At 41.5% G+C, this 13,888-nt stretch overlaps 1 protein-coding gene across 1 annotated transcript; it reads right to left on the bottom strand.

The window, feature by feature from the left end:
- Positions 1 to 568: 568 nt before the first annotated feature.
- LOC307163608 (E3 ubiquitin-protein ligase TRIM39-like) lies at positions 569 to 13,611 on the bottom strand. Its single transcript, XM_079879730.1, has 8 exons — positions 13,481 to 13,611; positions 5,581 to 5,667; positions 4,847 to 5,400; positions 4,469 to 4,564; positions 3,355 to 3,522; positions 3,125 to 3,263; positions 2,404 to 2,439; positions 569 to 2,248 (listed from the first exon to the last, which is right to left on the bottom strand). Exons 2-8 carry the CDS (start codon positions 5,645 to 5,647, stop codon positions 1,701 to 1,703), a joined length of 1,608 nt encoding a protein of 535 aa, XP_079735856.1. The 5' UTR covers positions 5,648 to 5,667; positions 13,481 to 13,611; the 3' UTR covers positions 569 to 1,700.
- Positions 13,612 to 13,888: the final 277 nt, after the last annotated feature.

Genomic DNA, 13,888 nt, shown 5'->3' with positions numbered 1-13,888 from the left:
TGAATTTTTCGTCAATGATACCAGGGACACCGAAACACCGGGGAACATGAAATTTGGTGGGCATGTAGCCCCACTAGACTTTTACGGAAAAATTTCGTTTGGTCCCCGGGGGCCACTCCCCCCCCCCGCGCTGGGGCCCCCGAAACCCAAAAAATTCAGTTTTTCCTAAATAACTACCTGAACCGTGGCACCGAGGATGAAGAAATTTTTATGGTATGTTGGTCTTAAGGGCCCACATCAACCTAACCCATAATCGATTGTCAAAGTGTTTTTTTTTTCTTTTTTCGTCATCTACTGAATTTTCCGTCAACGATACCAGGGACACCGAAACACCGGGGAACATGAAATTTGGTGGGCATGTAGCCCCACAAGACTTTTACGGAAAAATTTCGTTTGGTCCCCGGGGGCCACTCCCCCCACGCGCTAGGCCCCCCGAAACCCAAAAAATGCAGTTTTTCCTAAATAACTACCTGAACCGTGGCACCGAGGATGAAGAAATTTTTATGCTATGTTGGTCTTAAGGGCCCACATCAACCTAGCCCATAATCACTATTTGTGATTTGCGCCCCTTCCCATAAAAAATTAAAATGCAATATTATTCTGCTTTAATCGCCCCTATCTTCAGTTGAGATGTTCAGAACTGCACCATATTTCATGTGTATGATTAACTTGACATCCTCTGGGGGTATGCTAAGTTTCGTAGAATTTCATCCATGGGGGGTATAAAATAAATTAATTTATGTGCACATTTAGTGACTGTACACTCATCGGCCTGTAGATGGTGCTGTTGAGCGAAGGGTTGCTGGTTTAGGATGATACTGTCACACACACACACATGCAGGAATACAAACAAACGCAAGCATGCACACACAATGACATCCACACGCACAGACACACACCCATACACACACATACAAATCCACATGCACAGACACACACACACAAACACACACGCGCACACACATGTACGCACGCATACATACACGCACAGACACACACACACACAGACACACACATACACAAACACACACACATACACACACACACAGACAGACATGCACATACTACTACTTTTTTTAGGTATATACATAAACACGCAATACAGCCAAATTGCTCCACGTCATTTATTTTTGTGGAAAGCCAGTGCAGGCCTGAGCGGCGGTCATATTTTGTACCGCCATGCGGTACATCTAGTTCTATTCTATTCTTATGGTTAAACAAACCTAGTTTTACCATGGGGTAAACATTTGGTAACTTAGTAATAGACCTACAATGTCTTCTTCTTCTTCTTCTTCTTCTCCTTTTTTAATTTTTTGTTTTTACCATGATCATAATATCATGGTGTTTTGAAAATCCATAGTGTTGTGTATGAATATGGTAATAATCATACAGTGATATATATTGAGGAATTAACATCTGATTTACCTCAGTATTATCACAGATCATTTTGTAATTGAAATGGTAGAAACAGCTTTGATATACTTTATCAATTTTATTATAGTTTGGTTTATTTTAATGTACATAAAAACAAAATAAAATTGTTATACAAGCATTATATTTTCACAATATAATTTGCAATTATAGCTAGAATTATAGGATTTTAACAATGATAAACAAATGATGAAAATATAGCAAAACATGTTTAGATTTGTAATTATATAAATCATTTTCATTGTGTATTTCATATTACGGCAGTAAATTCATTTATTGTAATTGACAGGTGTGATGATCAGTGGAGTTGAGTTTTTACCTCCATCATTAAGGCACGGGTTAAAATATGGATAGAGTTTTCCAGTGAAAGACTGATCAGTGAAAGAGTAGAGATGAGAGCTGGACTCCACATCATAAAAGGAGAGCAGACCCTCCTCATAATCCACAAACACACCGACCCGCTGCGGCTTCACTCTCACACACAGAGAGACAGGAGAATCAGCACCGGCTTTATATTCATTCCCATTCCTCAGATACACAGTCCAGCATCCATTACTGGGAGTCCGTGTGATCTTTCCCTTCCTGTTAATGGATTCTCTGACCACTCCTAAATCCCATTTAGTCTTTCCCTTCACCTGCACCTCAAAATAAAATCTCCCTGAGGAGAATCCCTCCTTTCCCAGGACAATTAAATATCTATCAAATCTCTCTGGTTTGTCTGGGAGTTTCTGTGTAATGTCTCCATCTCTCACTTGTTTTCCATCATCAGACAGGATGAGATATGGATGAGCTGTATCAGGATCCAGAGTCACATCCACTGAGAAAACAGAGAATATAAATCACAAATTCACAATACAGATATTTAGTGATGATGCGTGTAATATGTAATCAGTGTTTAATCATACTGTCGGTCAGTGATGAAGCTGTGAGTATCTGAATGTGATCTAGTGTAGTGCAGACAGCACACTGTACCTGCATACTGCTGTCTCCTCTTCAGTTCTGTAGAGACTAATGACAATAAAACATCATCAGATCTTTGACATGTTTATGTGTGGAATTATAGACAAGATTTAAGGTTATATTTAAAGAATTGTGTACAACATCATGTTTTATCTGATCAATGTTTCTCTGCTGATATTTAGATAATCAATATGTTATTTTTGTGGCTAATGTTATTCATCTCAATATTTCATCATACTGTATTTTTGGAGTGCAAACAAGCTAAAAAAGGATTAAAAAAAAGTTTACGATTTTAAAGTTTAAGCTTTAGGCCTAATATAATGAAGGATAAAATGTACCTCTTAAACCCATAATGCATATTAATTAGATTTTCTTAAAAACATTTAAAAATCTTGGTTAAATAATTTGATCTGATGTGTATTCACAAAATGTAGACGCAGAGATAATAAATAATTAATGTTTCTGAGTAGTTTCTCATCTAAAAGTGTTCACAGATTTACTAAAGCCTCAAGGTTCTGGTTACAGTGATGAAGCTTCTAGTACAAGATGAATTTACTGCATGTTTTCTGAAATTAGAGATGAATATGACCTGCTCTCTTCAAGAAGAACTGTGATGATAATGAGACACAAACACATGATCACACATTTCTCTTATTTCAGCTTTAACAGACTCATTCTTCATTACTGATATTAAAAGATGATAATCTGTACGGTGTATTTGATATTGCTGTACCAGTTTGCGTGAGTTTCTCCTGTAGAGAGTCCTGCAGTTTAGTCAGAGCTCTCCTCAGAGTCTCCAGACTCTCACCAGTCTTCACACTGATCTCAGACCAGTTCCTGGTGTTTCTAGAGCTGCACAGGGATGAGTAAATCTACAGCAGGAGAGAGGAGAAATCCTTCAGCATGGGGAGTGTTATGGTGTCATATACTGCATTATCATTGATCAGAGAGATGTTGACTGACCTGTAGGAGGTGGAGGTGATCTTCAGTGTGTGAGAGCTGCTCCAGCTCAGTGTTTCTCATCTTTAGCTCAGTGATCTCCTGCTCCAGCTCTTCAATGAGCTCTTCCTCCTGTTTCTCTGCTGCTTTCTGCTGCTCCTCCATCATCTCCAGCAGTTCAGTATAAAATATCTAAAGAAAGATTCAGTATAACTATTGATCATATTTCAGTGTGTTAGGGAGTTTTTTTCTTTCAGTTTAATTTGCACCGTTTGGACTGAATAATTCCTCAAATCATGTGCCTTGTAGAGGAGAGATATGTTGTCACTTTAAGTGATCAGAATAACAACTAATGAAATGGCAGCAGGTAATCACAATTAGCGCTTTTATACAACAATTCACTAAACACAAATGTAATATTCATTAACTTACGTTATAGACACAATATTGACAGTTATGCATACTTCATCTATTTTTGCTTCAACAAAAACATTTCCAAACAAAACCACAGAAGAAACAATTGCTGATCATATCTGAGCAACACAAACAGGTGTTTATGCGCTTCTTTCTTTCTTTTAAACAAGTTGGTAGACCAAATGAATTAAAATCAATGTCTCTCTCATAAACAGTCACTTTTTGCCATAATGGTGTATCAATGTAACCTGCAGAAAGAGTGACTGTACAGTCCACAGCACTAATATACAGACTGAAGGCTGGTTTATACTGGTTATACCTACGCCAGAGCCTCTACGCTGTAGACTACTCGTTGGTTTTCATTTATACTTCAGTATCGTTGTCCGCGTTGACGCGCAATTACACTTGCAGAGGGAGCATGTGAAACCCGAGGGAGGGGTTCTAGCCGACCAATCACAGTGCTTGCGTCCGCGTAGAGTTGACGCGTTGTTACATTTTTGGAGAGGTGCACGTCAGGGTACGCCGAAGGGTACGCGCACTACACACAGCCTACGACGTATAGCTATGGTGTGAGTTCGACGCAGAAGTTTAAATTGGGCTTGACTAACAGACTGTCGAACAAACACTGACAAGAAGAGTGATGCAAACAGTGAAAAATCCCCCAAAACTAACTGATGAAATAAATATTTAAGAAAACTGAATTACATAATTTAACTTAGGCTACCTTTCTGACTTCTGCTGAGTGTTTGACGTCTTGAATCTTCTTGATTCTGTCCTGGATCATCTGCTGTGTGTCTTTCTGTGTCTTCATCAGTTGAGCCTATAGACAGAGAACAACACACAATATGTCTAAGAGCTTTGAAACTCCAAGGCACTCGAAATAAGTAGAAAAAAGTTAAAAAGCCTTTATTTCATTGATGGCTTAAACATTAAAATTGGTGACAGATCCACCTACGCGTTGCGGCCAAACATGCCTTCGTCAGTGTGTGTGTACACACAACACACAATATGTTTTCATAATCGATTCATTTATATTAAAGAACATGTGTTTCCTCATGATAAGAGCCATTTAAAATCAGTTTGTCAATAACTTCTACTGTACCTTCTTCTCTTCACTCTCCTCTTCTAAAGAAACAGTGTTGTGGTTCTGGTGGTCTTTCAAAGTACACATCAGACACACAGATGTCTGATCATCTCTACAGAACAGCTCCAGAGGTCTCTCATGTTTCTGACATATATAGTCCTCCAGATTCCTCACAGGATTGATCAGTTTGTGTTTCTTTAAACCTGCCACTCTCAAATGAGGCTCCAGGTGAGTTTCACAGTAAGAGCTCTGACACACCAGACACGACTTCAGGGCTTTCAGCTTTCTTTCCTCACAGAAGTCACACAGAACTTCAGCTTTTTTCTCAGGACTTTTCTTTTTATAGTGATCTACGAGCTCTCGGAGTGTGGTGTTAATCTTGAGATCAGGTCTGTGCTTGAATGTTTCTTTACAATATGGACAGTTGCAGGTCTGGCTGTTGTCCCAGCAATTATTCAGACAGGTCTTGCAGAAGTTGTGTCCACATGGAGTGCTGACTGGATCAGTGAACACGTCCAGACATATAGAGCACTGAAGCTCCTCAGTCAGTGGACCGCTGGAGGAAGATATCCCTGGAGAGAGAAAAGAAGAAGATTAATCACCTGCATTAGTTTAAACTTTAAAGTCAAAATCTTATTGAGAGAATGTTAATAATGTGCTAATGTGTTAATAATAATTAGTTTAATTCTAAACAATGCAAGGCTATTTTCAAGATAAAATATATGATAGATTTGAGGGGGTTATTGACTCACATGGAGGATTATCCATACTCCCTCTCCTTTCTCGTTTTTTTGTTGATGGTGGGAAAGATTCTGCCATTGTTCTTCACCTCTTCATGCCTTTTCAAGGCAAAAGAAAATAGCAACAACAACAGAATCATCTTAAATAGGAAATGTTGCTTACATTAAAGGACAAGTACAGATAACACCCCAGATAACCTCAGTGTTTTTCCACTGCGGAAAGAGGTAAATAAAACAGCTCGAGAACAATGATGTTACATTTAGCCTACCTCAAAATGAGCTACATGGTGTAGTTTTTATATGTGCACTATATTACATATTTATTATATTTTTGTGATGATACAGAGACGGATGCAAATGCAAGTAAAACGGTTTATTGGAGCTTTGTAGAAGATAACAACAGGTCAGAGGACAAAACACTCAGGTGACAAATGACGCAGGGACTTCGACGCGCAACCCGGTGATGGTGTGCGGTGATCGGCGTGCTCAGGAATCCAGGGAACAACAATCCAAACGAAGATGAAGCACAACGAAGATAATCCACACGAGGAAGGTGAGAGAATCACACTGGAACAGGACACAACACCAGGGGAGGCCACAACAATCTGACAACATGAGACAGTGATCACTGAACATATAAAGGGAAAGGGAATTGATTACAGCTGGCGCTAATAATCAGCCTGAGATTGGATAACCACGCCCACACACACACACACACACACACACATACACACAAACACACACACACACACACAAGAGGGAGACAGTGGATTCATGAACCGTGACAGTACAGGAAAAATAGGTGGCTGGAAACCTAAACTACATTCAAACGGAGAGAGGCCAGTAGATGACACTGGAAACGAATTATGGGCGTACTCCACCATTGAGAGTTGCTGACTCCAGGAGGAAGGATTCCTAGAAACCAAAAATCGCAACACTCTTTCCAAATCTTGGTTGGCTCTCTCGGTTTGGCCATTGCTTTGGGGATGAAACCCCAAAGGCAGACTGACACTCGCTCCCACTCGCTAACTTACAAAATTCTTGCCAAAATTTGGACACAAATTGGGGTCCCCTGTCAGAAACCACGTCCATCGGGAGGCCATGTAAGCGAAAGACGTGATCTACGACAGTAACCGCTGTCTCCTTGGCGGAGGGCAATTTAGGTAAGGGAATTAAATGAGCCGTCTTTGAGAACCGGTCCACAACGGTCAAAACGACCATCTTGCCCTGGGAGGGCTGTAATAAAATCTAGCGCAATGTGGGACTAGGGTCTCGAAGGGACAGACAGCGGTTGGAGTAACCCATCTGGGGGTCGATTGGAAGTCTTACCAGTGGCACAAACCGAGCAAGCCAAAACAAAACTGTGAATGTCACGAGCCATAAGTGGCCACCAGAATCGTTGCTTGACCAAAAAATTGGTGTGGTAACTCCAATCTGATAATTCCTGGATGACACGCCACGTTGGAACAATGCCCCCACTGAATGACGTCGGACCGATATCCCTCCGGCACAAATAATCGATTCGGTGAGCAACCGGGCGGAAGCGTTACCCCTTCTAAGGCCGTTTTGACCTTCAATTCGACCTCCCATGTGTGTGTGTGGAGACAAATAGGGTCTCGGATAAAATGCACTCGGGAGTGGACGGGCGTTCGGACAGGTCAAAAATACGAGATAAAGAATCGGATTTAATGTTCTTGGAACCCGGGCGGTACGAGAGAGAAAAGTTAAAACGTCCGAAAAAAAGTGCCCACCGAGCCTGCCTGGAGTTGAGTCTTTTGGCGGTTCTGATATATTCTAGATTCTTGTGATCGTCCAAACTATAAAAGGTACCCCCGAACCTTTTAACCAATGACGCCATTCTTCCAATGCTAACTTGCATGGCTGCCAACAACTCTCTGTTACCAATGTCATAGTTACGTTCGGCAGGTGATAAACGATGGGACAAAAACGCACAAGGATGCATCTTGTCATCTGTGGGAACGTTGGGAAAGCACTGCACCTACCCCCACCTCTGACGTATCAACCTCCACCACGAACTGACGTGAAGGATCAGGAGCTATGAGGATGGGAGCCGAAACAAAGCGGTTCTTGAGTTTGGCGAATATAGCCTCGGCTGTATCGGACCACCTGAACGTCGTTCTGGGGGAGGTCAAGGCTAGGGCTGGGTACTGAGTTCGATACTTTTTAGGTACCGACCGAATTGCCTCGATACTATCGAGTATCGAAAAATGACATGTTGTTCGGTACCAGATTTCGATACCTAAGGGGTTAACTCGTCAACGTCAGTTCTCAAACAAATACATATGAAATGCACAACGACACACACATAAAGTGGCTCACGCACATACAAGCAAACTCTACACACACGAGACGCGCACACGAGACGCAGACGGAAGAGTTCCGCGCACATACTCATATGAGACGCGCGCGCGCGCACACACACAAACTCTCCACGTACATACTTACATGAAACGCGAGCACACACACACAAACTCGCGCACATACACATACTCAATGTGACCCGAGCACACACACACAAACTCTCCGCGCACATACTCATATGAGACGCGAGCACACACACACAATACCATAAAGATGTGGAAAAGTCGATTCTGTGTGGCTACATTTCTCCAGGCTCGATGCCAACAGCGCGCGATGCAGTATTTACGGCAAAATAATTGCTGCAAAGACCGGTACCACGACAAATATGATAAAGCCCTTGACAGTGCACAGAGTAAACATAATAGCAGAAAGTTGCTCCGTCTTCGACTGGTAAATGAAGATATACCTTGTTGATCAGTCTGATAGTGTTTATATTGCAATAATGACCTTCTGAATGTACACTGCCGTTCAAAAATGTGTTGGTTAGTCAGAATTTTTTTTCAGTAAGGATGCATTATAGTGATCAAAAGTGACCTTAAAACATGTCACATGTGTAATGTTACAAAATATTTTGTTTTTAAATAAATGCTGTTCTTTTGAAAAATGTATACATCAAAGAATCATGAAAAAAATGATAGTTTCCAAAATATTAAGCAGCAAACTGTTTTCATATTTCTGAAGGATCATTTGACACTGAAGTAATTTTGATTTTGAAAATTCATCTTTGACATCTCATGAATAAATTACATTTTGAAATATATTCAAATAAGATTTTAAATTGTAATACTATTTCACAATATTACAAGTTTTAATGTATTTTTGATCAAACAAATTCAGCTTTGGTGAGCATGAGCTCTTTTATATATATATATATATTAAAAAAAAAATTGTTCCTTTGTGCTTTTTTTGTTCCATTGTGCACTGGCTAAGGAGCATGAGTCAAACTGAAAAAATAAAACCAAAGTTTTTCTGAGGTAATGTGTTATGTTAAAATGGATTTCATAAAATTGGTATCGAAAAAAGTATCGTTAGGAACCGGTATCGAAACTGAGGTATCGAAATTGGCTCTGGATCGAAAGATTTTGAACAATACCCAGCCCTAGTCAAGGCGGTCAGAGGCGCGGCTAGTTGGCAGAAGTTGCGAATGAAACGCCTGTAGAAATTGGCGAATCCCAGAAACCTCTGTAGGGCCTTACAGAAATCTGGACTTGGCCAATCTACCACAGCCTTAACCTTGTCAGGATCCATACGAATCCCTCAGATGAGACGATGTAACCTAGGAACGGAATAGACTGTGCATTAAAAACGCATTTCTCCGCCTTGACAAAAAGCCCATTCTCTAGCATCCTCTGAAGCACTCGTCTGACGTGCTGAACGTGTTCCTGGAGAGAAGACGAAAAAATCAATATGTCATCCAGGTAGACATAAATGAACTGATCAACCATATCTCTCAGCACGTCATTGACGAGTGCCTGGAAAACCGCTGGGGAGTTGGACAGCCCAAAAGGCATGACCAAATATTCAAAATGCCCCCTGGGGGTGTTAAACGTGGTTTTCCATTCATCCCCCTTCCTTATGCGAACCAAATAATAGGCATTACGTAAATCCAATTTTGTGAACACGGATGCTCCCTGTAACCTCTCGAAAGCTGAAGACATCAACGGCAAAGGATAAGTACTGTATTCTTTACCGTGATGTTGTTCAACCTTCGGTAATCAATGCAAGGTCGCAGAGAACCATCCTTCTTCCCCACAAAAAAGAACCCCGCCCCCGCTGGAGAAGAGGAAGGACGAATGAACCCGGATGCCAGAGAAATATATTTCTCCATAGCCTCCCTTTCTGGGACAGAAAGCGAATATAACTTGCCCTTAGGTGGAGACTCACCTGGCAGTAACTCTATAGCACAGTCATAGGGACAATGGGGAGGAAGAGAAGCAGCACGGGACTTACTGAACACTTCCTTCAGGTCGAGGTACTCTGCGGGCACGTTAGACAAATCCACTGCCTCCTCCTGAAACACAGAACCAGACACAGACGAACAAGCAGACACTAAACAGGACTCATGACACTTGTTACTCCATGTGGATATGGAATTGTGACCCCAGTCGACTCTGGGGTTGCGTTGAGTGAGCCAGGGGTGACCAAGAACCACGGGTGCAAGTGGTGAGTCCATGAGGAGAAATGATATTGTCTCAGTGTGATTGCCAGATGTGATGAGTGTGATGGGTTCTGTGGTGTGAGAAATATTGGAAGTTCTTGTCCATTGAGAGCGTTGACAGATATCTTGTGCATGAGTGAGGTGATAGGAATCTGGAGTCTGTGAGCGAGTTTGAAGTCCATAAAATTACCTTCTGCTCCAGAGTCCAAAAAGGCTTGAGTGTCGTGCGGAAGGGTTGCCCATCTCAGTCTTACCGGGAGGAGGGTCGATGATGATGTCTTCTCGGCAGAGATCCCACCCGATAGTAGCCTCACAGTTACTACCGGGCTTGATCTTTTACCGGGCAGGAGTGGATGAAGTGACCCACTCTGCCACAGTACAGGTAGAGTCCTTGGGATCTCCGCCTTTCCCTCTCCTCCCGGGAAAACCGAGCTCTCCCCACCTGCATGGGCTCGCGATCGAAAACTGGGCTGAGCGTGTTCCTGCCGCTGGCACGCGAGTCCTCCGTGCCGTACTGAGGTCAGTTCGGGCGTGCTTGTTGAACAATGCTAGTTCCACTAGTCCATTCAAATTCCTGGGAAGATCCAGAATGTTAATCTCCTTTTGAACACGGTCAGCCAGCCCATGCAGGAACATGTCCCACGGCGCCTCCTCATTCCAATGACACTCTGCGGCCAGGGTGCGGAACTGGGTGGAATATTCCGACACCGAGCCATTTCCTTGGCAAAGGTCTGCGAGTAGTCAGGCCGCCTCCCTACCCGCCACCGCACGATCGAAGACCCTTCTCATCTCCTCAGAGAGTGCCTGGAATGAGGCGCAGCATGGATCCTGGTTCTCCCACACAGCCGTTCCCCAAAGAGCCGCTTTACCCAACAGCAATGTGAGTCCAAATGCTACCTTCGACTGTTCACTGTTGAAAGTCCGTGGCTGCAACGAAAAATGCATGGAGAATCTAGTGAGAAAGGCTCTGCATTAGTCAGGTTCACCTGAATAACCCTCTGGTGTCGGTAGTCGTGGCTCTGGCTGGGAATCCGGCTCTGGCGGGGTGGGTTGAACGGGCGGTGTGGGTGGCACAGCGGGAGCCCTTAGATGTTGAAGTTGTTGGGTGAGCTTGGACACCTGCACCACAAGTGCTTGTACCGCCCGACCTGTGTTAGAGATGCTCTCCTCTTGCTGATCCATTCTTGTGATACTGTGTGAAATGAATTCACTCAAACTGGTTGAACTCGCTGCATCCATGATGTGGTCAGATCGTTCTGTGATGATAAAGAGACGAATGCAAATGTAAGTAAAACGGTTTATTGGAACTTCGTAGAAGATAACAACAGGTCAGAGGACAAAACACTCAGGTGACAGATGACGCAGGGACTTCGACGGGCAACCCGGTTATGGCGTGCGGTGATCAGCGTGCACAGGAATCCAGGGAACAACAATCCAAACGAAGATGAAGCACAACAAAGATAATCCACAGGAGGAAGGTGAGAGAAGCACACTGGAACAGGACACAACATCGGGGAAGCCACAACAATCTGACAACATGAGACAGTGATCACTGAACATATAAAGGGAAAGGGAATTGAATTTACAGCTGGCGCTAATAATCAGCCTGAGATTGGGTAACCACGCCCACACACACACACACACACACACACACACACACACACACACACACACACACACACACAAGAGGGAGACAGTAGATTCATGATGAACCATTACAATTTTTACTTAAATCATTAAAATAGCCTATTATAACATTGTTATTATAATAAAAATCACATAATATTTAATTTGAGTTGTTATTTTTAACATTCCATTATAATACCAGCTGACAGGGCTCTCACTCTGTAACCTGTTTACAGCATTAAGTGACATATTTTTGTTTCTACTGTAGCCCCGACCCCCAATAACGTGAATCACAATATTTGACGTGGGCTGAATTTTATTGGATACAACATGAGCTAAAATCAGTCGAAATGTGATGTTTTCAAATCTAATTTTGACCGGACCTGAAACGGAAACAGAAGTAAAACATTGCTTATTCTAGGACCTGCATTTATTGCATAGACTTAGCAAAAACATAATGTCAGTGTCTAAAATGCGTGAACACAGTTCAGTTGAATGATAAATAAAAATGTCACTTAATGCTGAATTTATGAAACTGTTTGCTGAAATAACCACATCATGGCAGGTAGCCTACAGATAAAAAGTTAAAAAAATGTGTCACTTTAAGATAACGAGGAACAGATTGTTTTTCTGAAAGAGAGTGTAGCAAAAGTCTGATATCATGCTTTGCAATGTAGTGAAGAAATTGAAAGCTTCATAGGCCTACACAGACACTTTAGCCTATTGCAGAGTTATTTAGTTATCATACAACTGCATGACCAATAACACCTTCTGTAACTATACTGTAGGCTAGGCTATGTCTTGTCATTGTTACTGATAACGATACTGATACGCCCTTTACATTTCCTTTCTCATATGGTGATATGAAATAATCAAAATGAGAAATAAATCACACGTGTAGCCCCGCCGCGATCTGCAGACTGCAGCCAGGTCCTTCTCCAAAGGTTTGTTAGTGTCTGTGTAAGGGTCATATCCTATTTCTTACGGCTTTATGTCGTGTGACTAAAATTAAAGAAAGCCCAAACTTTTCCTGACAAGCAATCAAATGACATATTTAAATACAATTCTGATAGCTTCCATTTCAGTGCAAACAACTAAAATAGTTGAGAGATTTTTTGATATAATTAAACCCTTGAGCCAGTTGCAACTATTATGTTAAGACTGTCTTAAAGGGATACTCCACTTTAAAATGAAAATTCTGTCATAATATACTCACCCTCATGTTGTTTCTGAATTTCTTTCTTCTGCTTAACAGAAAGGAAGATATTTAGAAGAATATCAGTAACCAGGCAGTTTCTGGTCTCATTGACTTCCATAGTATATATTTTTCCTACTATGGAAGTCAATGAGACCAGAAACTGTCTGGTTACTGACATTCTTCTAAATATCTTCCTTTCTGTTCAGCAGAAGAAAGAAATTCATACAGGTTTGAAACAACATGAGGGTGAGTATATGATGACAGAATTTTCATTTTAAAGTGGAGTATCCGTTTAAGAATTAAATAGCAGTCTTCGCTCTTACTTTTCGGTTTCAAATTACACCAATCTACGTTTTTATGTACTGACTTAAAGTTATGAACAGTCTTAAAGAAAAAATGTGATTAACTTTGATTAACGGGACTAGCAGTTTATGCAAACGGCGTCTGGTTCTGTTCAACTTATTCCAGTTCGACATAAACCTACTAAACCAGTTCACTTCCATTAGAAACCTGTTCAGCACAATCTCTCTTATATTTCTATCTCTTACCTGTGAGGATCAGATGTGTCCACAAGACTCTTTGAACGGATCAATAAATATTCTGTAGTTTAGAGAGGTTGATCGTTTCAGGAGTCCATGTTGCTGTTTCACTTTCTCTGAATCTCTCTCTGAACTACAGTGATGTCAGAGAGTGATGTCAGAGTGTGATGTCAGAGAGTGATGTCAGAGCTCCTCCTACATGTATTTCATGTGTTGTCTAACGGTATCCATCGATGGGAAAATGTTTTTGTTGGGTACTGTATATGCCTCAAATATTAAAAAATATAATGTTGATTTGTTCTCTGATAATGAAAATGAGATTAACAAAGTAAGAAAAAGATTTCATGATCTTGAAATGATTCTAGGTGGGGACTTAAATATTGTCCCAGATGTTAAGATGGATAGAATTCCTATTCC

The sequence above is a fragment of the Squalius cephalus genome (assembly GCF_949319135.1).
Source record: "Squalius cephalus genome assembly, chromosome: 8".
In the NCBI taxonomy this organism is placed as follows: domain Eukaryota; kingdom Metazoa; phylum Chordata; class Actinopteri; order Cypriniformes; family Leuciscidae; genus Squalius; species Squalius cephalus.
Note: the sequence above shows the minus strand (reverse complement) of the source record. Positions and strands in the feature narration are given on the sequence as shown.